This window comes from Mesoplodon densirostris, chromosome 13 (genome assembly GCF_025265405.1).
Source record: "Mesoplodon densirostris isolate mMesDen1 chromosome 13, mMesDen1 primary haplotype, whole genome shotgun sequence".
NCBI lineage: Eukaryota > Metazoa > Chordata > Mammalia > Artiodactyla > Ziphiidae > Mesoplodon > Mesoplodon densirostris.
Window position 1 is genome coordinate 54,857,812 of NC_082673.1, and position 25,046 is coordinate 54,882,857.

General features: G+C 37.8%; 1 protein-coding gene across 3 annotated transcripts in view; it reads left to right on the plus strand.

Moving 5' to 3' along the window:
• CPQ (carboxypeptidase Q) overlaps positions 1–25,046 on the plus strand; it is a 520,356-nt gene that overhangs the window by 117,161 nt on the left and 378,149 nt on the right. For all 3 annotated transcript variants that reach the window (XM_060115780.1, XM_060115781.1, XM_060115782.1), the window contains exon 2: positions 119–585. In XM_060115780.1, coding sequence (XP_059971763.1) covers positions 153–585 — 433 coding nt within the window. In that variant the 5' untranslated portion in view covers positions 119–152. The remainder of the gene's footprint in view (positions 1–118; positions 586–25,046) is intronic.

A 25,046-nucleotide genomic window follows, 5' to 3' on the forward strand; every position in this document is an offset into this window, starting at 1 on the left:
TAGAAATTGGGCAACCGTTGAGAAGGGAAGGGGAATCTTGTTTGAAAAGCAGTCCCTGGGTTATGGGCAGATAGCTGTGAGATTCTTTTCCCCTAACACGTATTTCTTACTTACCTAGATTATTTTAGGAAGAAAACAGACTGGGAAAAATAATGAAGTTCCATGTCTTCGTATTTGTTGCTGTTGTTCACCTTTTATCCCTGAACTCTGGGAAAGCTGTATATGGGAATGGCATCTCTCAGAGGACTTTTCAAGAAATAAAAGAAGAAATAGCCTGCTATGGAGATGTTGCTAAAGCAATCATCAACCTTGCTGTTTATGGTAAAGCCCAGAACAGATCCTATGAGCGATTGGCTCTTCTGGTTGATACTGTTGGACCCAGACTCAGTGGTTCCAAGAGCCTAGAAAAAGCCATCCAAATCATGCACCAAAACCTGCAGGAAGATGGGCTGGAGAATGTCCACCTGGAGCCTGTCAAAATACCCCACTGGGAAAGGGGAGAAGAATCTGCTGTGATGCTGGAGCCGAGAATTCACAAGATGGCAGTTTTGGGTCTTGGCAGCAGCATTGGGACCCCCCCAGAAGGTATTATTTGCCTTTTCAAGTCAATTTGCTGTGTTCTTTATTAAAACTAATGCCATGTGACATAACTGATTATAGTGTGCATGATTCATATTATAATTGGGTGAAAGAAAGGAAGATATAATCATTTTGCATTCCATTGGCTTCAGTTCTTTACTCTTATACTCTTTTTTTCTTCTTTTTTTCCCTCTCTTTCTTTTCTGAAAGTGTCACTTTTTAAAATGAAGCCTCTACAGCTATTGGTCCATGATACTTATGAACTGTATCACTTAATAATTTCTATCTAGTATAACATTAGTATCATTCTGTAGAGAATTGAGATATATGTAAATAGGTTATAAAAACTATGACTTCTTCCAAGTGGCCTCAGTGTACAGAATTTCTTAGAATTAATGAAATATGGGACAGAGCCTTGCACATTGAATTGATTTGAGGTAATTATTTTTACAGAACCTGAGGTCTCTAATGCAAGGGGTTGTCTAGGGTGGCGTGCTATCTTTACTTATCAGCACTCTGGCTCAGCCTCATCAGTCAATGTAAATGCTTAGATCAGGGATATAAAACCAGTCAACAGTGAGCTATCAGTTGGTATTGGACTATTCATGGACTGTGTATGTATTCACGGACTATATTCCTATGGCAAAGGAACTACAGTTGGTCCTTGAACAACACGAGAGTCGGGGCACCAACCCTCCACGCAGTTGACAATCCGTGTATAACTTACAGCCAGCCTCCATATAGACTGTTTGCTTCTTCGGTATCCATGAGTTTCTGCATCTGCATATTCACGAGCCGTAGATCATGTACTACTGTTGTATTTACTGTTGAAAAAAATCCACGTGTAAGTGGACCTGTGCAGTTAAAACCTGCATTGTTCAAGGGTCAACTTTAGTTTCTAGAAAAAAGCTAGTTGAGCTTCTTTAAAAAGTTTATAGAAACTTTTGGCCTTCTCTAATGCCAAGAGAAATACCCAGTAGAGAAGCAGATGGTCAGCTTTTTAAAAACATCTTTATTGAGGTATCGGGACTTCTCTGGGGGTCCAGTGGTTAAGACTGCACTTCCACTGCAGGGGGTACGGAAGAGTTCAATCCCTGGGCAGGGAACTAAGATCCCTCATGCCTCACGGCCCAGCCCAAAACCCCCCAAAAACAAAGAACAAACCACTTTATTGAGATATAATTCACATACCATAATATTCACCCATTTGAAACGTGCACGTCAGTGGTTTTTAATATATTCACAGAATTGTGCAACCACCATCACTATCTAATCAGAGAACATTTCATCACCCCCAAAAGAAACTTTATATTCATTAGCAGTTATGCTCCATCCCTTTCCTACCACCCTCCTAAGCCCTAGGTAGCCACTAATTTGCTTTCTGTCTTTATGGATTTGCCTATTCTGGATATTTCACACGAATGAAATAATACACTATATTTTCTTTTGTGACTGGCTTCTTTCATGTAGCATGTGTTCCAGGTTCATCCATGTTGTAGCATGTATCAGTGCTTAATTCATTTTTATTGTTGAATAATTTCCCATTTTACAGATATACCATATTTTATTTATCCATTGATCAGTTGATGAATATTTTTTTCCCACCTTTTGGCTATCATGAATAATGCTGCTGTAAACATTCATGCATAAGTCTTTGTATGTACATATATTTTCATTTCTCTTGGGTATGTACCAAGGAGTGGAATTGCTTGGTTATATAATAACTCTGTGTTTAACTTTCAGAGGAACTGCCAAAGTGTTTTCCAAAGTGACTGTACCATTGTACATTTTCACTGATGTTTTCTAAGTTTTACACGTACTTGTCAACAATTGTTATCTGTCTTTTTGGTTATAGCTGCCCTAGTGGGTATGATGTGATATTCATTGTGGTTTTTATTTGCACTTCTCTAATGACTAATGATGTTGAGCATCCTTCCATGTTCTTATTTGCCATTTGTGTATCTTTTTCAGAGAAATGTATACTCAAATCCTTCGGCCAGTTTTTAATTGTGCTATTTGAATTTTTATTTTTGAATTGTAAAAGCTCTTCATGTATTCTGGTTGCAAGTCTCTTATCAGTGTGATTTACTAAGGTTCTTTCCCATTCTATGGGTTTTTTTTAAAACTCTCTCGATGGTAGTATTTGCTGCAGAAACGTCTTTAATTTTGAATTAGCACAATTTATCTAATTTTTTTTCTGTTGCTTATGCTTTTGGTGTTATAGCTAAGAAAATCACTGCCTAAACCAAGGTCACAAGGATTTATTCCTAAGAGTTTTATTTATTCTTCTAAGAGTTTTATAATTTTAGCTCTTACATTTAGGTCTGTGAGTTAATTTTAGGTGTGAGGTAGGAGTCCAACTTTTTTCTTTTGCTGTGGTCATTCAGTTATCTCCGCATCATTTGTTGCAAAGACTATTCTTTCCCCATTGAACTGGATGTATTTCACTAATTGATTTTCAGATGTTAAACCAACCGTGCATTCCTGGGATAAATCCCATTTGGTTATGGTGTATAATCTTTTTTTATATGTTACTGAATTCAGTTTACTAGTATTTTGTTGAACAGTTTTACATGTATATTCATAAGGGATATTGGCCTGTAGTTTTATTTTCTTTGTGTGATGTCTTTGTCTGGTTTGGTATCAGGGTAATTCTGGCCTCAAAGAATAAGTTGAAAAGTATTATGTTGTCTTCTGTTTTTCAGAAGAGTTTGTGAAAGATTGGTATTAATTCTTTAAGTTTTTGGTAGCATTCACTAGTGAAGCCATCTGGTTCTGGGATTTTCTTTGTTAACTATTTGTTAACTATTACTTCAATATTTTTCCTTGGTATAGATCTATTCAGATTTTCTGTTTCTTTTTGAGTCAGTTTTAGTAGTTTGTGTCTTTCTAGGAATTTGTTAATTTTATATAAATTATGCAATTTTTTTGACATACAGTTATTTATAGTATTCACTTACAATTATTTTTATTTTTGTGAGGATAAGGATTCAAATTATTGTTTGGTGTCATTTGCTTTCTGCCTGAATAACTCTCTTTAGTTTCTTTGTTTGTTTTTCAAAGCCAGTCCACTAGCAGAGAATTCTCTAAGCTTTCATCCATATTTAGTTCTTTATTTAATCTTCATTTTTGAAACACAGTTTTACTGGATATAAGATTCTTGATTCACAGCTTTTTATTTCCAACACATTGAATTTGTCATTCTATTGTCCTCTGGCTTCCATTGTTTCTGATGAGAAGCTAGCTGTTAATATTACTGGAATTCCCCTGTACAGGCATACCTTGGAGATATTTGGTTTGGTTCCAGACCACTGTAATACAGTGAATATTTCAGTAAAGTGAGTCACATGAATTTTTTGGTTTCCTAGTACTTATAGAAGTTATGTTTACACTATACCATAGTCTGTTAAGTGTGTAATAGCAGTATGTCTAAAACAATGTACATACCTTAATTAAAAAATAATGCTGTTGGGAAAAGCACCAGTAGATTTTCTCAACACAGGGTTGCCACAACCTTCAATTTGTAAAAAACACAGTATCTGCAAAGCACAGTAAAATGAGGTATGCTCCTTGTGACAAGTCATTTTGCTCTTACTGATTTCAAGAATTTTATCTTTACTTTTCATTTTCAACATTTTAATTTTGACATATGTAGATGGGAATTTCTTTGCTTTTATCTTGCTTAGAGGTTGTTGAGTTTCATGTATAGATTAATATTTTTCATCAATTAGGGAAGTTTTCAGCTTTTTTTTTTACTATGAATATATTTTCTACCCCTTTTTTGTTCTCCTTTCCTTCTGACTTCCATTATGAGTATGTTGGTGCACTTAAAGGTGTCCCACATTTCTCTGAGGCTCTGCTCGTTTTTCTCCACTTTTTTTCTCTCTGTTCTTCAGATTGCATAATCTGTATCAATCTATCTATTAAGCCTAGCTTAATAATATTTTCCCCTGTGTCAGAATAGCTTATTTTTCAGCCAGTATTTGGTTAGAGGTTGTGCTTGAGCCTCTTGTGCCAGTAAGGCTTCTGCCCTTTGTTGATGGATCTGTGTGCAGCTTGGAAAATGTTTTCAATCTGACCCATGTCCTGTTTTTGATTGTTCCTAAGTAGGACCATGTGGATAGCCTTCCCAACCCCCAGGGTTTATTGTGATCTAGGGAGGGTTTTTCTTGGTCGCTTTTTCCTCCCTGGTTGTTTTTGTTAAACTTCTGATTGTTCTGCCATTTTGCTTGTTGTTAGCAGTATCATAAAGCTACCAGTACCCCGTAACTTGTTCTCTACCAAGCTCTCCATCGTTTCCAACAACACCCTTAGGCATGGAATTCTCTATGTTCTGTTCCCAATAAAGTCACTACCCTGGTTAAGAACTGCAAAGCTCTTCATCCTCCTGGGTTGCCTCTTCCCTGGGAGTCCCCAGGAGCTAGGCATAGTGATAGTGGCCTGCTTCCCCAGAGTGATATCCCTGGCAGGTGCTAGAAGGGGATGGTGGTAGCTACTGGTCTTTTCAGCTTGCCTCTCTCAGCATGAGACCTCTGCCTATGAATGAGCTAAGATAGCCGTGATCAGGGTCCCAGTTTTCTCATAGCTATACTTGGGGTAGGGCTTCCACCATACAAGTAGGGGCTGGGTAGAGGAATGGGGACCTAGTCTTCTTGGAGTGGAGTGGCCATAATAGAGTTTCTATAACATGCAGTTGGGGACGGGAGAAGGAAGCAGGTTATGGCCAAATGCTACAGACTCTCATTATTCTAACTTAGATTTAGTATATTTTCTTGAATGAATGTTTCTCCACTTGCTGTATGCCCTTAGGACAGTTTTGAGAGACTGTAAGTGATTTTTAAAAAATATTTTTTACCAGTTAAATGTTTTGTAGGGAGGAAGATCTGCCAAGTTTCTCACTGTACCATTCTGGAAGTACCACTGGGATGGCTAGTTTTGGTCTCTCTGAGGCTGTGTGAATAGGTGGTAGAGTCCTCTAAGGTGTTAGGGACCCCTCAGCTTGGGTTCTATATTGTCAACCAGGAGTTTGTTTAATTGCCTTCTGTTGTCACTAATCTGTGTTAGACACCAGCATATATACATATTTATTTCCTTTTTAGCCCTCCTAACTATCAATATCTTTAAAGGTCTAGGGGTTTTTGTTTGTTTGTTTTGTTTTGATTTGATTTTAACAAACGAGAAAACCAGACTACAAGAGATTAGGTAATTTGCCCAGGGTTACACAACTAGTGAGAGACCAAGTTCAGGTATGAACAGCTGTCAAACTCCAGACTTTGTGCTTTTAGTCATTAGACTATATTGCCTCACATACAGATATTTTAATGTTATTTTCATTTATAAGATTTCCCTTTTTATCCATTTGACTGAAGCAGATCTGTCTCAAAAGTTGCTGGTACTTATACTGCGGATGATACTGGTATCTGTACCTTTGGACATTTTTTCTCATTTTCCTTTCTTTCGTATCCTCATTTCTTGGTTCTGTCACTGGGCCTGCTCTTCCCTGGCTATCTGCCCAGGAAAGCTGAGCCAAGTTACTGATTGCTCCTGGGCCCTTAAAAACCCAGGGGAAGTGCATTTTACTCACTGGAATCTATTGTGGTGTCCCAAGACTCACTTTCACTCCATTCTTCATTCCATGGAGCTCAAGGTAGATAAACAATTGTCTGGCAACTGGGCTATTTTAAGCTCTAAGGAGACTGGGGAGTTAGGCTGGACCAGGTGTGGAAAAATTCCCACAGGAGATAGGGTAAAGTCTGCATAAAGGGACCTCTAGGTACAGGTGCAGATCTCATCTCCCAGGAAACCCATGTCATATCCTTGGTTTAGCCACCTACTAGTTGTGTGACTCTGGCCCAGTCATTTCATCTCTATGGGCCTTAATTTTGTCACCTATAAAATGAGAGATGGCTGACAAATGCATCTGTAACATATTTCTAGATTAGAAAGGTCGTGGTTTTTCTGAGAATCCACAAGGGATCAGTGGAGATGATCACAAGATCACAAGAGCAATATTCTCCTAGGCATGTGCTATGTAGCAGATTCCTTATGTAACCAGAGCGAAGTTTTTTAAACTTTCCAATTCTAGACTTGAGTATTACAGTGTGTATTAGTTTATTTGTGTGCCCGGGTTAGGTGTCTGTGAGCTCTCTGTGGAGAGCTGGGAGAAGACTTCCTCCTTGCATTCCCAAGAACTACTGGATGTCCTGCAAGCCCCACAAATTCAGCATCTTGTCTGTGTTTCTCATCTTCATTAATGACAGTGCCAACCGCCAAGAGCTCAGGCTCAGAGCCTCAAAATTCTGCTAGTATCTGATATGGTATCTTGCTTTCATGTTTTTGTCCCGTCAGGTATGCCCTTATGTAAGGATTCAGCTTGAATGTCTCCTCCTCTATGGAGACTTTTCCTATGCTTGTTCATCCCCAAGGAAGTATTGACAACTTCCTCCTTTCTGCTTTTCTTGTGCCCTATACTTGCTTATGTCATAAGCATTTCTCTACAGATAATAAGCCTCTCAAAATCAGAGATCCCAGTTTCAGTGGTTCTCAACTGGTGACAGTTTTGCTCCCTAGAGGAAATGTGGCAATGTCTGGACACATTTCTGATGGTCATGACTGAGAGGGGGTGCTAGTTGCCTTTAGTGGGTGGAGGTCAGGAATATTGCTAAACATCCCACAGTGTACAGAACAGCCCTCCCCTTCCCCCACATCAAATAATTATCCATTCTAAAATGCCAGTAGTGCTGAAGTTGCGAAACTCTGCCCTAGCTCTTAACATAATGTTTCATACACAGAAAAGTTTTGAGAAATATTCGTTGAATGATTGAGTCTTTCCATTTATCTCACTCCAACATTCAGTTGGTCACCAAGACTTAAATGTCAAATGACTCCATTTTTCTATTCTCACTCTCACATCAGAGTTCAGGACCTAACATCTCCTGCCTACAGTGTTACAGTGGCTTCCTAACTGATCCTCCTGACTCCGGTCTCATTTTAATCAATTTCCACACTGCTGCTTCAATTGTCTTTGTAAAATATAGATCTCATTATGTCACTCCCATACTTAAAATCTTTTCACTGTTCAGGGTATAGTTCAAATTCTTATGACCTTTAAACAAGTGACCCCAGGCTGTGCTTCTAGGCTTATGTCTAGTTCCTCCCTAGCCACACACCATGGTCCTAGCTGCTCTTGCCTGGACACGTTCATACTTCCTTGACTTACAAACTGCTTCCTGGAGCTCTGCTAACCCAACCCTAATCCCAGCCCAACCTAACCCTTCTCTGCTTGGAAAATCCCTGCTCATTTTTAAAGACTCATTTAAAGTGGATCTTTTCTCTAAAGTCTTTCTTGAACCTAAACCTAAATAAATGTAATTGTTCTTTCATCTCCATTCTCATAGCACTTTGTTTGCCTATATTATACAATGATCATAATTTACTGTAGTTGATTGTTCACATGGTTATCTCTTCTGAGAAACTGTGACCTCCTCTGGGGTAAAAGCCACATCTTATTTATCTTTGTATCTCATTTAATGCTGTACCTAGTAATGCAATACAAATGCATATTAAATAGCTATTGACCTGATGGGTAGATTTGTGATACATATCACACATTTGAAAAGGATATTTTAAAACTTAATTAAAAAACCCCAAAACTTATTCATACTCAAGCTTCCTTTAGCCTTATGTGATTTCCATAGGTCTTTATGTCATATCCAAATACCAATAAGTTTTGGTTTGCATCTGAAGTGAAGGCACATAGGAAAGAGGAGGATAAATGAACGTCAGTCAAATCACAATGAGGTTGTTTACCAGTCAATTCTTTCTGAAAACTTCAGCAACATGGATCAGAAAGCTACAGCTTAAGCTTATTCCAAAATCTCACTGTTTTAATCGTATGGAAACCTAAAATAGCCTTCCTGCATACTCCCAGCACATCCACCAAACGAAGACATTCTACAGCCAATACTTTGATCCATTTCTTAGTGAGATGCTAACGAATTTACGCCCAATGTCCCATCATCAGATAATTAGTTATTTGTACCCAGTCCTCTTTTCCTCCTTTGGTCTCATCAGGAAAACAGCATTTTCACTGTTTTTTTTTTTCAGGGCTTAATATTTGTCTGATATCTAATTGCAGTATGAGCAGAAGTGCTCTTAGGAGCCTATATCCACAGATGATACTTAGAATTTGGAGGTGTGGGGTCAGCTGAAGGATCTGATTCCAAAATGTCACAGGTTGCAAATTCCCTCTCTCAGCATCAAATCAGGATTGGAAATGAGGAGGAAAGGGGCAAAGGAACTCATTTATTGAGAGCCTGTCTATTATATGCTAGTGATTGTGCAGATTCTTTTACTTACATTGTCTTTTGGGATAGGTGTTGTTCACACTGGACAGATGGCAGGCTCTGGGAGGTTTAGCACTTTGTCCAAGGTAACACAGCGTATAATATGTGGCAGAGTCATGTCCTAAGTCATACCTTCCCAATGGCCTTCTTTTTCACCTAGCCTCATGGTGGATCTTTCTGCCCACATCTTGCAGGTATATCTATTTTCCTCTTGGCTGTTTCCTCAAGAATAGGGCCACCACATCTGTCTCCTGTGTGCCTTTACACTTTCACACAGACACAACTTAAAAAGCACAAACCACAAGACAAAAAATTACCGAATTTGATTGCATCAGAATTAAGAATTTCTGTTCAATGAAGGATACCATGCACAAAGCTGTTAGGCAGATGGAAAAATGGGAGAAGATACTAACACTGTCTAAAATCATTATGAGATTAATATGTAGGCTATGAATGACTAGAAATCAAAAGAAAAAGGCAGTAACCCTAATAGAAAAATGGACAAAGGCTCTGAATAAGCAGTTTAAAGAAGAGGAAGCCTGAATGCTAACAAGTGAATAAAGAGATCTTAACTCATTAGCAATCAGAACAATGCAAGTTTTAAAAATGAGATCATTTTAAAGCAGAGATGTAAAATGCATTGGCGATGCTGTGGTGATATAGGAACCCTTCCTTATACATTTATTGGTGGGCATGAAGCATGGTGCCACAATTCTGGAGAGCGAACTGGTAATATTTAGCCCACTTAAATGTATTTTCATACCCAATGAACAAATAATTCACTTCCTTAGTATATTTCCCAAAGAAATTGTCACAGAGGTCCCTAAGGGTACATAACAAGGATGATTATTATGGCCTAATTTTGGGGGGTAGTGTCCATCTGGAGGTCCATCACTGGGAGAGTAGACGTGTAAATGTGGTAGATGCTCCTCAGGGTATGTTATACAGAAGTTGGAAGCAGCAGACTAATATATATAGCAAAGGAATATATATATATATATCTCAACGTGGATGTATCTTACATGTATAAAGCTGGATAATAAAGGTAAAAAATAGAGTGACATATATAATACAGTTGCATACATATACATACAATTTTTGCATGCACTCAGAATTATAGTTCACATTTTACAAGAAGGCATATAAGCAAAAAATATCTTAGAATGGTCGCCTACCCAGGACATGGGTTGGAGGTAGGAATGAAGATGGGGATAAAAGAGAATAAATAAATTAAAAACAAGAAAATAAAACAAGATACTTGCCTTGAATAGGCCAATGAAGATGGTATGCTATGAACTAAGGAGTATAATTAGCCCAGCACTTTGTATCTGATATTAAAAACAGAAATCCACTTGTCAGTCCATGAGTCATGAGGTTAAGGTAGGTATTTGGGTAATTTGTCATATTCTCCAAGAGGAAAGGAAACCACTTCTCTTTTACTTTTTAAACATTATCCAGTTACCTCTTCATCCATAATCTTATGATAATCACTTCGATTTATGCTTATACAATGTAAAATCTTTACTTTTTACTTATATGTTTTAGTTTTCATGTAATACATATCTTTGTCATTTTTATCCTCTAACTTTCAGAGCTCTGGAAGCAGGGATGATGTCTCTTTTCATTTGCTTTGTGTAGCCTTCAGTATAGTAAGACCTTTAAATCACATTAGTTTAATTTTTCAGAAAATCTTCTAGGAAGAGGTTTTCTTTTTAAATCTAAAAGTATGGATAATGTTCCCTGGAGACTTGATGATGAAATAATGTAGGTTGATAGTACCCAGTTATCCTTTCTAAAAAACACCTTTCTCCAGCTTACGTTTCATCCCTTCCTTTCCTTTAGCAAATCTCTGACTCCTTTTTACTAATGGAAAAATATCATTGTTTAATAACTGTAGGTTTTTGATAACTGATGTTGTGGGTGAATCTAAAAAATGGGTTCAATAATCAAAAGACTGCAATTAGTATTGAACTTCATCATGTAGAACTAGGAAACTTAGATATTTCTTCTCAATAGTTGTGAATCTGTGTCTCTTTATTTCTCTTTCTCTTTGTATCTCTGTTATTTGCTCTGTATCTCTGTGTGTTTCTTTCTCTGTACCTCTCTGTACTAACCATCTCTGCCCTTCTCTATTACTCTTTTTATTTCTCTCTTATTCTTTTTTGTTTTGGACTCTTTCTTTTCATTTTGCCTTTTTGTTTCCTACTTTCTAGTTTCTGGTTCATTGCCTCACCAACAGTCCAAGGCTGATGTCTCTGCAGCTATGTCAGGTTATTGCTCTAGATGTAATTGGAACTTCTATCTTTTTCTTAGTCTGTAAAAGTCCTCTTTGACAGCCTCATTGTGTTCTTAGAATTACAGTCACTTGAAGCAAGTTGGTAAGCACATGTTTTGTACTCTTATAACAGTAAAGAAAAAATTTGTGATGCATTTCACTTTGAAAGTGATTTCCTAACAATCAGTGCCATTTTCATGGCTGTTGGAAAAAATGCATCAATAATATCAATTAGCTGAAGCCACTTTGATTTCTCCAGGAGCAGTCAATAGGCCAAGGCTTCTAGGACTCCTTACATTCTTGATTTTCTTTGTCTGAAAACATTGCATGTAAATTTTCCAGGACGTTTCAGAACTTTATATCATCAAATTGAAACATTTTCCTGAGGAAATATTAAGATTTGTCCTCTTTAGAAGTAGATGGCTTAAAGGTTTTAGATCAACTACTGGTAAATCATTGGGTCCTCAAGGCCTGATTGACAAAGTGGCTGATAAATAACCCCCTGGGACCAGATGTCATCCACTTACTATTTTTGAAGCAAGTTGAGGGTGAAACTGTCAAAACTTGATTAAATTGCAGTTAATCCCTGTTAGTTGCCACTGAGCCCAAGGATTATCAGCGTTGTGACCACCTTGCTTAGGAATTCTTCCAAGAAGACCTTGAGAAGTACATTTTGTTGGTGATCATAACTTCTTTATTTCATCCTTGTATATGACAAGGTAATGTGTAGGGCACTTATGAATGGTGCATACAGATGACAGAAGGTGATGTCTGAATAATGGTGGAAACCTAAGATAGGACCAGATCAGATTTATAACCAGTGGGAACTGGTATACACTTATAAATAGGGGAATTTTTGGATAAACATTTTTCAGAAAACATTCTCTTCGCTCTGTGACAAATAGATGGAAAGGAGAAAGATCATAGGGAGTTCAGACTTGAGGGACTAATAGTTTGGACTAATGGCCTCAGAAATGGAGACAAGAATTTTTTTTTTTTTTTTTTTTTTTTTTTTGCCATGCCATGTGTCTTGTAGGACCTTAGTTCCCTGACCAGAGATTGAACCCAGGCCCTATCAGTGAAAGTGCTGAGTCCTAACAACTGGACTGCCAGAAAATTCCCCCATGGATATTAGTAAATAAAGATCAATGAATGTCTTTTATATATGAGAGATCAGGAATGGGAGGAATCAAAGATTACAGAGCTTTCAAGTCTGAGTTAGTAGAAAAACCAGAGTGATATCACAGAGAGAAAGAAGAGGGCTGGGGAAGGAAGTTGGCTGAAGACAGTGGATAATAGGGTTACTTTTTAATACACTGACCTTTTGAGGCTGATTCCATAGAAAACATTCATGTCCTCTTATAGAACATCCCCAGATGCCACAAAATGTTAACAATGGACCAGGGTGGTCACTACTTCCACTCTTGTGGCATTTCTTATTTTCTTTAGTTAAATTCTATATACAAACGATTGAATTCTCTGTTGATACTGCCATAACAGTGATTCATGTTTACTTAGCTGTCAAATCAATGTATTGTGAGCTTGATTCAGAAAAGAGCTGCCTATAATCTCTGTCTCTGTAGCCCCTAAGGTAGCACTTCTCACATGGCAGGCGCTCAGTAATTGGTTATTGCATTGGCATCCACTGTATGCCCAGCCCAGGGTTAGATGGCGATGATACCCAGATGAGTCAAACAAGGAGAAAAACACTGGTGTAAATAAGATGGGAACATAGAGAAGATGGGGATTAGTTGCATGTGTGGGTTGAACAAGCCTTCAGAGGGACATGACATTGAAGGATGAAGGATTCATTCGGGCTAAGAAGCAAGAAAACATATACTTAGGACAGGAAAGAAGAGCAGAGGCATGAGGGTGTAAAAGTTTCCAATGAATTTACCTTATGACCGGAGGAGTATGTTTATAGAGAGAAGAAATAAGTGGGTGGTGATAGGACTGGAAAGCTACAAAGGTAGACTGAAGAAAACCTTGCTAAGGTCATCTTATGTATTCTTACCTTTCTTAGGACAGAAATTATTTCTAGGCTGAGGAAAGAAGGGAAGGGAGATTAGATGGTAGCCTAAATTGGTATCTCTTAGTCAAGCATAAAGAACTAGCTGTAAAGAGTTTTGAGTTTTAATCTTTGCTACTATATCATGTGACCGGGGCAAAGTTAAAAAAATTTGCTGAACGATTTGGGGTGAGTTTCTTTGGTTATAAATATTACTAGTAGTTGCATAATTTGTATTTGATATGAGAATTCCTGAGTTATTTTAGTAGGATATCTAGTTTTTTGGTTTTCAAAAATCTGCTGAACCAAACAATAGCTTATGCTCTCTTGATCATACAGGATCAGTGAAATAATTTCCAGTCTCACCTTCACAGGCCACTGTTAATCTCATTGTTTACTAAATGAAGTTCGCTTCCTCCTTTACGTTGCCATTTTGTCATATATCTCTGTCAGTCTTACTATGATCCAAATGACTTTAAAGCTAATATGGCTTTTAGTAAAAGAATGCTTTGCAAAGTGTGTTTTTATTCAGACTGCCATATTGTGCTACCTTACCTTTCAAGTGGATTTTCTCTACTTAATTTGGGGGAAATTACCACAAAACATTCAGGGTCTTGTTTTCTGAGAAGGCTGCTGGCTGTCTCTCTCAGTTCATGGAACAGGACATTTGCCGTCAGACTGCATTTATGCATTATTTTCATCCTGAAGAGCATTTACTAAGCACTCATTTGTGGGTACCACAGGTGATATACTGGTCTGGACAAAAACTAAATAGCTAATGATGTGCAAGCTGGAAGTGTAAGTTCCATATGGTCTTTTAAAACAGTATTTTCCTGATTTTAAAAGTAGTGCATTTCTTTTCAGATGTAGAAATTTGAAAAGTAAAGAAAAGCACAAGTAGGAATATAAAATAACATGAAATCCTATTGCCCAAAAGTAAGAGCTAAGATCATTTTGGTCTGTATACATACTCTATCTTTTTTTCTTTTTTTTTTTTTTTTTTTTTTGTGGTATGCGGGCCTCTCACTGTTGTGGCCTCTCCCGTTGCAGAGCACAGGCTCCAGACGCGCAGGCTCAGTGGCCGTGGCTCACGGGCCCAGCCGCTCCGTGGCCTGTGGGATCCTCCCGGACTGGGGCACGAACCCGTGTTCCCTGCATTGGCAGGCGGACTCTCAAACACTGAGCCACCAGGGAAGCCCTATCTTTTTTTCATTTGAATGTTTATATGTGTTTACAGGACATTGTGAACATTTCTCCTTGTTTTAATGTCTGTATAGTATAATTGTTCAGAACCTGGCTTTGAGGTTGTCTCGTGATTCGACTGCTAATTGGCAACATGACCTGTATCAAATTATTTAACCTTCCAAAGGCTCTGTTGTGTTTTCTGCAAAATGGTGATAATAGTGTTCCCTCATAGGGTTAGAATGAGGATAAAGTGAGACAATGCATTTAGAGCATTCAGTGCCTGCCACATAGCGTTTTATTATCTGAGTCCTTCATTATAGGATATTTCAGTTGTTTGTAATGTTTATTTCTGTCTGTACTATTTGCTAAGCTACATGACACAATTGGTGCTACCAGATTCCTTCTGTGCAATTATTGATTTGTGTGTCTAGTTCAATTACAAGAAAGAACTGCTGAGCCAGACTCAAACCCCATTGTAGGTTGTCCCTTGTGGGAGTTTTTCCATGGATTTCTGACACTTGGGACTTCTCTCAGTTGTCCCCCTCCTATGGCTTTGGTCACACCACATGACCTCACTTGGTTGACATGGGGTTTATTTCTGTAGCGATGTTACTCTCTCTCATGCCCTCCACAATAGGACTTGGTAGGAATGAGACCTGGCTGGATGGGGCTGGTAGCAGAGATGCACTTGGCCTTCTGCATGGGTCTAGAGGCTGGATCTGAGTCACGGCTGGCAATGGGGCCAGTCATAGGATTTTGAGTGGCCACCAGAGCCCTTGTAAACAGGGTACTGAAGTCTGGGGATGGAACAAAGTTGGGATTTAGGGAGTGGAGTCAGATGTTACCAGCATGAGGTAGGATGGACAAGGGGATGAAGCTAGCATAGCTTTAATGAACTTTGCTTTTATTTTAGTTGGAGATATTGGCTCAGCAGTGTGTTTGTCTTCTTGTATCTTCGTGGTGCCCTAGAGCCTCACGCTATTCCTCCCCCATTTCCAACTTATATACTTATTGAAAGTATAATAAAAATGAGATAATATTTAAGTTTAACGAAGTTTTAAAAGTTTGACTCTAGCAAAATGCTCTGGGGCTGCGGAAACTCCAAGTACTACCAGAGTATGGGTTGCTACTTGAGAACTGCTATGCAAATGAGCAAATCCTGATTCTAGACACACACCCTAAAGAAACTCTCACACAGTACTTAAGGAGACCTGTACAAGAATGTTTATTGCATTGCTGCTTGTAATAATAAGGAATTATTATAACAGGGGAGTGGGTAAATAAATTGGGGCAGATTTAGACAGTGGAGTACTAGAAAGCAGTTCAAACAGATGAACTAGAGTTACATGTATCAGCCTGAATCAACACTGAATGTTAAAAAGTGAGTTGTTGAATTATAGGTATGTATCATACAATTTATAGGAAGTTAGTTAAACACACAAATAATTCTATATTTAAATGTTTATATATAGTGGAGGTTTAAACACATGTATAGTTTGAACACCACATTTAGATAATAAGTGTTATCTCTGGAGAAAAAAAGAATGAGACGGGGGAGATAAAACATTGCAGATTTGTATTCTATGGATATTTATTTAAGGAGAAAAAAGAACTGAAATAAAGACCACAAAATATTAAGATGTAAATATTTTTTATATGATTAACATATTTCATGATTTACTAAAACGGGGAAGAGAGGGCAGAAGAAATTAATATATGACCACAATAAAAAGAAATTCCAGCAACACAAGGGAAAGTAAGTCTCTATTGAACCGCTGATCTCTGGTTCCTGTTCCCTTTACTAGAGGAAACCACTAGCTGTTGCCCATGAATCCTTCTTATGACAGTCTGTGATATAGAAGCATATTGTATATTCATTCCCTTTCTACCTGCACAGTCAATGATCTTTGCTCTTTTCACTGAACTGTATATATCTCGGAGATCATTCATCCTATACTTTCTGACAATTTCTTCTCAAGAAACTTGTGCTTCATGAAGGTAGGTACAACCATAGTTACTTTTTTTTAATTGAAGTATAGTTGATGTATAATATTATATGTTACAGGTGTACAATACAGTGAATCACAAATTTTAAAGTTTATACTCCATTTATAGTTATTATAAAATATTGGCTATATTCCTCGTGTTGTACAATATATCCTTGTAGCTTATTTTATACATAGTAGTTTGTATCTCTTAATCCCCTACCCCTATATTGCCCCTCCTCCCTTCCCTCTCCCCACCGGTAACCACTAGTTTGTTCTCTATATCTGTGAGTCTGCTTCTTTCTCATTATATTCACTAGTTGTTGTATTTTTTAGATTCCACATATAAGTGATACCATAAAATATTTGTCTTTCTCTGTCTGACTTATTTCATTTATAGCATAATGCCCTCCAAGTCCACCCATGTTGCTGCAAATGGCAAAATTTAATTCTTTTTTATGGTTAAGTAGTATCCCATTGTATATATATACCGCAACCATAGTTTCTTTAAAGTTCAAGTTTGGAATCATTGATCTAGAATACACAGGATCAGTTTTAGATACTAAATTGTAAAGATAGTTTGTGCTCAGACTCAGACCAACCGTGAAAACAAAGTATATTTATATTCACATTTGAAAGTTTCTTTTCCCAGTTTAGTTTGTCAAACAGTTGAATGTATTAAGCTTGGGACCACAGACAATGGCAGGGTGAACATATGTGAGGGATTCACACCCCTTAAGGAAAAGTTCACTTTTTTTGGCCTTGGGCAAAGCTGGGGTTTGGTACTGTTGTTAATTTTTCAAGTCACTCTACCGAGACCATGACTGCATCTTGGCGTTGCTGTTGAATCCAGATAATGTTAATTTTGTCCTCATTTGTATTCTATTCAGTTTTACCAAACTGTTTATTAGTTAGTGATTTTTAGGAAGATTGGTAAGATTGTAACAATATAGTTCTATTTTAAGAAAATGGGGGAAAAATGCCTTTTAAATTACCTATGTCTTTTTTTGAGCTAAAGAAAGAAAAATAAAATTATGAACAGTGAAGTGGGTCTTGGTAGCTGAGCTGTAGCTGCCAGGTGTCTGGCCTGGCTTTGGGAGAGTTTGTTGTGGGATCACAAAGAGCTTGGACACACACAGCATGGAAAGTCCCTGATCCTTGTCATCACACAGCTTGGCTTACAGCCCTCTCCTCTCAAACGTGGTGGAGGCTTCTAGCATTTCTGATATTGTTTTCTATTCCTGTCCCCCATTAGAGAGAGAAATCCAATGTATTTTTGCTAAAATTCTCTAGAGTTGAATTTGGGAAATTCAAAAGACAAACTTCTCATGCAAAGCCTGTGGGAGGAAAGGCACCCTCTTTATTTAATTATAGTTCCAATATCCCCTAAACCCACCTGTTTACTCCTTTGGGTGCCTATAAGATGTGGAAAGGATAGGAGCTTAGACGATCTAGGTGGGAGCTTGTTGTCTTTATGCTTTTCCAGGGTCTCATGATGGTCAAGATTCTTAACTTCTTTTTTTAAAAAATTTATTTATTTATTTATTTATTTTGGTTGTGTTGGGTCTTCGTTGCTGCACGCAGGTTTTCTTTAGTTGCATCGAGCGGGGGCTACTCTTCATTGGGTGCACGGGTTTCAGTAGTTGTGGCACGCGGGCTTAGTAGTTGTGGCTCGCAGGCTCTAGAGCGCAGGCCCAGTAGTTGTGGCACACGGGCTTAGTTGCTCCACAGCATGTGAGATCTTTCTGGACCAGGGCTCAAACCCGTGTCCCCTGCATTGGCAGGCAGATTCTTAACCACTGTGCCACCAGGGAAGCCCAAGATTCTTAACTTCTTTGAGACTCAGTTTCCTCATCTTCACATGGGGCTCATAGAACCTACTTCAAAAGTGATATTTAAGATATCTGGGACTTCCCTTGTGGTGCAGTGGCTGCTCCGCAACAAGAGAAGCCACCACAATGAGAATCCCGCACACCACAACAAAGAGTAGTCCCTGCACCACAACAAAGAGTAGCCCCTGCTTGCCGAAACTAGAGAAAGCCCACACGCAGCAACGAAGACCCAATGCAGCCAATAAATAAATAAATATATAAATATATTAAAAAAATAAAATAAAATATCTGACAGCCAGTGTGGCCTGGCTGTTGGTCTATCAGACAGATGCCATATACATCTGGTAAGGTTGTCTCTGACACTTACCAGCTGAATATCAACCAGGACTATTTTACAGAGCAGCTGTAAGGGTAAAATAGGTCATCCATGTGAATGTACTTTGAAAACTATAAGTAATAAATCTGTGCTATTAATGCAGAATACATGCCTTGGGCAGGACATTTGAGAAGTGCTTTGGGCTGTTTAACCAAAAGATCCTTTAATGAGAATAAATAGTTATTGACCCCCCGTTTCACTTATTTAAAAAGCAGTTTCCTATAAAGTTAAACATATGCTTATTATACAACACAGCAAATCCATTCCTAGGCATTTACCCAAGAAAAATGAAAACATATGCCCACACAAAGGTTTGTCTGTGAATATTCATCTTAGTAGTATCCATAACAGGTAAAAACTTGCAGTGGCTCACGTGTTCATCACTGGGTGAACTGAATAAACACACTGTGGTGCATCCTTACAGTGGAGCAATACAAAGGGAGGATGGTGAGTGGACAGGACAACACAGATGAATCACAAAAGCTTTATGCTAAGTGAAAGAAGATGACACAAAACATTACATACCCTATGATTCTATTTATATAAAATCCTATAAAAGACAAAAGGTTAGTGACAGAAAGATCAATGGTGGCCAGGGGCCCAGGATGGGAGAAGGAATGGGAGGCATGAGAGAACTTTCTATAGTGATGAAAATAATCTATATCTTAATTGTGGTGGTGGTTACATAATTATATATTTGTTAAAGCTCATTGAATTATATACTGAAAATTGGCCCATTTTGTTGTATGTAAATTATACCTCAGCAAAAATGTTGATTAAAAATTGAAGTAGTTAAAAAGTTTGCTCATGAAAAAATAGAAAATGTAGTGTTGAAAGAGAAAGGAGGAACATTCTATTACAAATCAAAATATATCCCCTTTATAGTTTATATATTTCAATTTCAGCCTTTCAATAATACATTTTCTAGCCTCATCTCTTACGTTGAGCATTAATCTCTAGTAATACCAAACTTGCTGTGAAGTCTTCCATACACAAGGTATTGTTTCTCTCTTCTGCTATCATTTGCTTATGCTGAACACTTGGCTGGAATAGTAAGACTACTTTCAGACTCTGTAAGACTTTCCTCTCGTGTCCTCCCCTGGGGCTCTTACTTCCGCTCTCCCTCACCCAGCTAACTCCTGTCTACCCTTGAAGATTCAGTTTGGAATTCACCTTCTTCTGCAGGCTTTCCTTGATGTTTCCTTACCTCTAAATATTGGGACACCTTGGGGTATCGCCGTCTAATGTTAGCTTTGTCATAACACTTGCCAGATTACACTATAATTAGCTCTTTATGGACTTGACTTCCCCAAAACATGGTACTCTTTTAGAGGTTGGGTACCATATCTTAGATGCTTTTACCCCCAGGGCCTGGCATGTTGCTGGTTGTCGGTAAACGAGAATGAATGAATGAATGTAAGTATGTCAGGGAAGTGTGGTCAGGCAGTGTGAGACTGTGAAAAGATCGGAAAAGAAGAAAGATCTAGTTCAAACCCAATCTCTCAGTGGTTAGAAGAACTTTGGATAAGTTGTTTAATGTATCAGCCTTAGCTTTCTGGTAGAGAAAATGAGGGAAATAGTCCTATCTCCTGAGTAGGGTTGCTGAGAGACATGAATAAGAGGATGTATGGGAAAGTACTCTACAGAGTGACACAGTTTGCACTCATGAGTTATTTTGTTTCATTGGAAGGGCATCATATCTCAGCTCTGGGATATAGTGATGCAAAACCAAATCAAATAGGTAAAGTCTGTTCACCTTCAATGGTTTAAGATTGGGCTCACTCAGCATCACATTGATTTGTTTACCTGACTCCTTGTGGCATTAGTTAGAACTTCCTCTGCTTGTGAGAGACATCTATAGTCTTGTCAAATCTGTAAAATTTTTGAAGACAGGGCTCTTGTCTTATTTATCTTTGGGTCCTCTACAATGCTTAATAGAAAGCAGTGTACCCAGAAATGTTAAAATGACAAACCAAGTAGAGCTTACCATAGAAGTCTAGAGAAATATTATCCAGTTTTCTTTAAGAATGCTAGATTTCAAAATAAAGTTGTAATTATATCTCATTTTTAGTCTGTTTAAATAATTTTGCGTTACCACAGAAACCATCCAAGTTTAAGCTAATAAAAATCCCCTGGATCTTTGGATGTCTACTGATGTCTTCATCTGGAACTTTGAAACACTAATGAATTTCACTGTGTCTAAGATCCATTTCCAAAAAGTTTTGAAATCTGAACTACAGTATGTTATCTGTGTGGCATTCTTTCTAGCATTTCATAGACATTTTTATTTGAAAAAATAATATTTTTACCTTGATTATAGAAAGAATGGGGACTATGCCTTATATGTAGATAATAGATCAAGCATTAAGCCCTTGACCTACTCTAATTGGATAGACACATCATTTTTAGTTTTTACTAACCTTATTGATATTGCTCTGGAACAAAAGGGGAGAAAACCTAATTAGATGTATAAATTTTGAGGTATATTAAGAATTCATCAAAATAATATTTTAGATATTATGACTGTTTTCAGCCTCAAAATAAAAACAAATGAAATTGACAAGAAAATGTGAGAGATGCTGAAATATTTTACTGGTAAAGTATGTTATGCAGATATTTAAATTTATGAGATAGAATTATAATAGACAGCAAAAAATTCTCTGTATTATTGTCATTTTTATTTTATTTTATTTTCCAAAGGAATCTTGTCCTGCAAGATAATCTTTATTTTTTTAACATCTTTATTGGAGTATAATTGCTTTAAAATGTGTTAGTTTCTGCTATATAACAAAGTGAACAGCTATACATATACATATATCCCCATAACCCCTCCCTCTTGCGTCGCCCTCCCACCCTCCTTACACCACACTTCTGGGTGGTCACAAAGCACTGAGATGATCTCCTTGTGCAATGCTGCTGCTTCCCACTAGCTACCTATTTTACATTTGATAGTGTATATATGTTAGTGCTGCTTTCTCACTTCATCCCAGTTTACCCTTCCCCCTCCCCGTGTCCTCAAGTCCATTCTCTACATCTGCATTTTTTTTTTTTTTTCGCGGTACGCAGGCCTCTCACTGTTGTGGCCTCTCCCGTTGTGGAGCACAGGCTCCGGACGCACAGGTTCAGCAGCCATGGCTCACGGGCCCAGCCGCTCCGCGGCATGTGGAATCTTCCCAGACCGGGGCACAAACCCGTGTCCCCTGCATCGGCAGGCAGACTCTCAACCACTGCACCACCAGGGAAGCCCTACATCTGCATTTTTATTCCTGTCCTGCCACTAGGTTCATGAGAACCTTTTTTTTTTTTTAAGATTCCATATATATGTGTTAGCATACGGTATTTCTTTTTCTCTTTCTGACTTACTTCACTCTGTATGACAGACTCTAGTTCCATCTACCTCACTACAAGTAACTCAATTTTGTTTCTTTTTATGGCTGAGTAATATTCCATTGTATATATGTGCCACATCTTCCTTATCCATTCATCTATTGATGGACACTTAGATTGATTCCATGTCCTGGCTATTGTAAATAGTGCTGCAATGAACAATGTGGTACATGTCTTGTTTTGAATTATGGTTTTCTCAGTGTATATGCCCAGTAGTGGTATTGCTGGGTTATATGGTAGTTCTATTCTTAGTTTTAAAGGAACCTCCATACTGTTCTCCATAGTGGCGGTATTAATTTATGTTCCCACCAACAGTGCAAGAGAGTTCCCTTTTCTCCACACCGAGCATATACTGTTTGTAGATATTTTGATGATGGCCATTCTGACTGGTGTGAGGTGATACCTCATTGTGGTTTGGATTTGCATTTCTGTAATGATTAGTGATGTTGAGCATCCTTTGATGTGTTTGTTGGCAATCTGTATATCTTCTTTGGAGAAATGTCTATTTAGGTTTTGCCCATTTTTGGGTTCGGTTGTTTGTGTTTTTGATGTTGAGCTGCATGAGCTGCTTGTATTTTGGAGATTAATCCTTTGTCAGTTGCTTCATTTGCAAACATTTTCTCCCATTCTGAGGGTTGTCTTTTCATCTTGCTTATGGTTTCCTTTGCTGTGCAAAAGCTTTTAAGTTTCCTTAGCTCCCATTTGTTTGTTTTTGTTTTTATTTCCATTTCTCTATGAGGTGGGTCAAAAAGAGTCTTGCTGTGATTTATGTCATAGAGTGTTCTGCCTATGTTTTCCTCTAAGAGTTTTATAGTGTCTGCTGTTACATTTAGGTCTTTAATCCATTTTGAGTTTATTTTTGTGTATGGTGTTAGGAAGTGTTCTAATTTCATACTTTTACATGTAGCTGTCCAGTTTCCCCAGCACCACTTATTGAAGAGGCTGTCTTTTCTCCATTGTATATTCTTGCCTCCTTTATCAAAGATACAGTGACCATGTGTGTGGGCTTATCTCTGGGCTTTCTATCCTACTCCATTGATCTATCTTTCTGTTTTTGTGCCATTACCATACTGTCTTGATTACTGTAGCTTTGTAGTATAGTCTGAAGTCCAGGAGCCTGATTCCTCCAGCTCTGTTTTTCTTTCTCAAGATTGCTCTGGCTATTCGGGGTCTTTTGTGTTTCCATACAAATTGTGAAATTTTTTGTTCTAGTTCTGTGAGAAATGCCATTGGTAGTTTGATAGGGATTGCATTGAATCTGTAGGTGGCTTTGGGTAATATAGTCATTTTCACAATGTTGATTCTTCCAATCCAAGAACATGGTATGTCTCTCCATCTGTTTGTACCGTCTTTAATCTCTTTCATCACTTTTCTGCATACAGGTCTTTTGTCTGCTTAAGTAGTTTTATTCCTAGGTATTTTATTCTTTTTGTTGCATTGGTAAATGGGAGTGTTTCCTTAATTTCTCTTTCAGATTTTTCGGCATTAGTGTATAGGAATGCTGGAGATTTCTGTGCATATCAATTTTGTATCCTGTTAGTTTACCAAATTCATTGATTAGCTTTAGTAGTTTTCTGGTACCATCTTTAGTATTCTCTATGTATAGTATCATGTCATCTGCAAACAGTGACAGTTTTACTTTTTCTTTTCTCATTTGGATTCCATTTTTTTTCTTTTGCTTCGCTGATTGCCATGGCTAAAACTTCCAAAACTGTGTTCAAAAATAGTGGTGAGAGTGGGCAACCTTGTCTTATTCCTGATCTCAGAGGAAATGGATTCAGTTTTTCACCATTGAGAATGATGTTGGCTGTGGGTTTGTCATATATGGCCTTTATTATGTTGAGATAGGTTCCCCCTATGCCCACTTTCTGGGAAGTTTCTTCATAAATGGGTGTTGAAGTTTGTCAAAAGCTTTTTCTGCATCTATTGAGATGATCATATGGTCTTTATCCTTTAATTTGTTAATATGGTGTATCACAGTGATTGATTTGTGTATATTGAAGAATCCTTGCATTCCTCGGATAAACCCCACTTGCTTATGTTGTATGATCCTTTACTGTGCTGTTGGATTCTTTTTGCTAGTAGTTTGTTGAGGATTTTTGCATCTATGCTCATCAGTGATATTGGCCTGTAGTTTTCTTTTTTTGTGACATCTTTAGTTTTGGTATCAGGATGATGGTGGCCTCGTAGAATGAGTTTGGGAGTGTTTCTCCCTCTGCTATATTTTGGAAGAGTTTGAGAAGGATAGGTGTTATCCGTTCTGTAAATGTTTGATAGAATTTGCCTGTGAAGCCATCTGGTCCTGGGCTTTTTGTGTTGGAAGATTTTTAATCACAGTCTCAACATCAGTGCTTGTGATTGGTCTGCTTATGTTTTCTATTTGTTCCTGATTCAGTCTCGGAAGGCTGTGCTTCTCTAAAAATGTGTCCATTTCTTCCAGGTTGTCCATTTTTTTTGGCATATAGTTGCTTGTAGTAATCTCTCATGATCCGTTGTATTTCTGCAGTGTCAGTTGTTACTTCCCCTTTTTCATTTCTAATTCTGTTGATTTGTCTTCTCCCTTTTCTTGATGAGTCTGGCTAACGGTTTATCCATTTTGTTTATCTTCTCAAAGAACCAGCTTTTAGTTTTATTGATCTTTGCTATCATTTCCTTCTTTTTCATTTATTTCTGATCTGATCTTTATGATTTCTTTCCTTCTGCTAACTTTGAGGGTTTTTTTTTTTTTCTTCTTCCTCTAGTTGCTTTAGGTGTAAGGTTAGTTTGTTTTTTTGAGATTTTTCTTGTTCCTGAGGTAGGATTGTATTGCTAAAAACTTCCGTTTTAGAACTACTTTTGCTGCTTCCCACAGGTTTTGAGTCATCCTGTTTTCACTGTCATTTGTTTCTATTTTTTGATTTCCTCTTTGATTTCTTCATTGATCTCTTGGTTATTTAGTAGTGTATTGTTTAGCCTCCATGTGTTTGTATTTTTTACAGTTTTTTTTCCTGCAAATGATATCTAGTCTCATAGCGTTGTGGTTGGAATGGATACTTAATATGATTTCCATTTTTAAAAATTTACCAAGGCTTGAT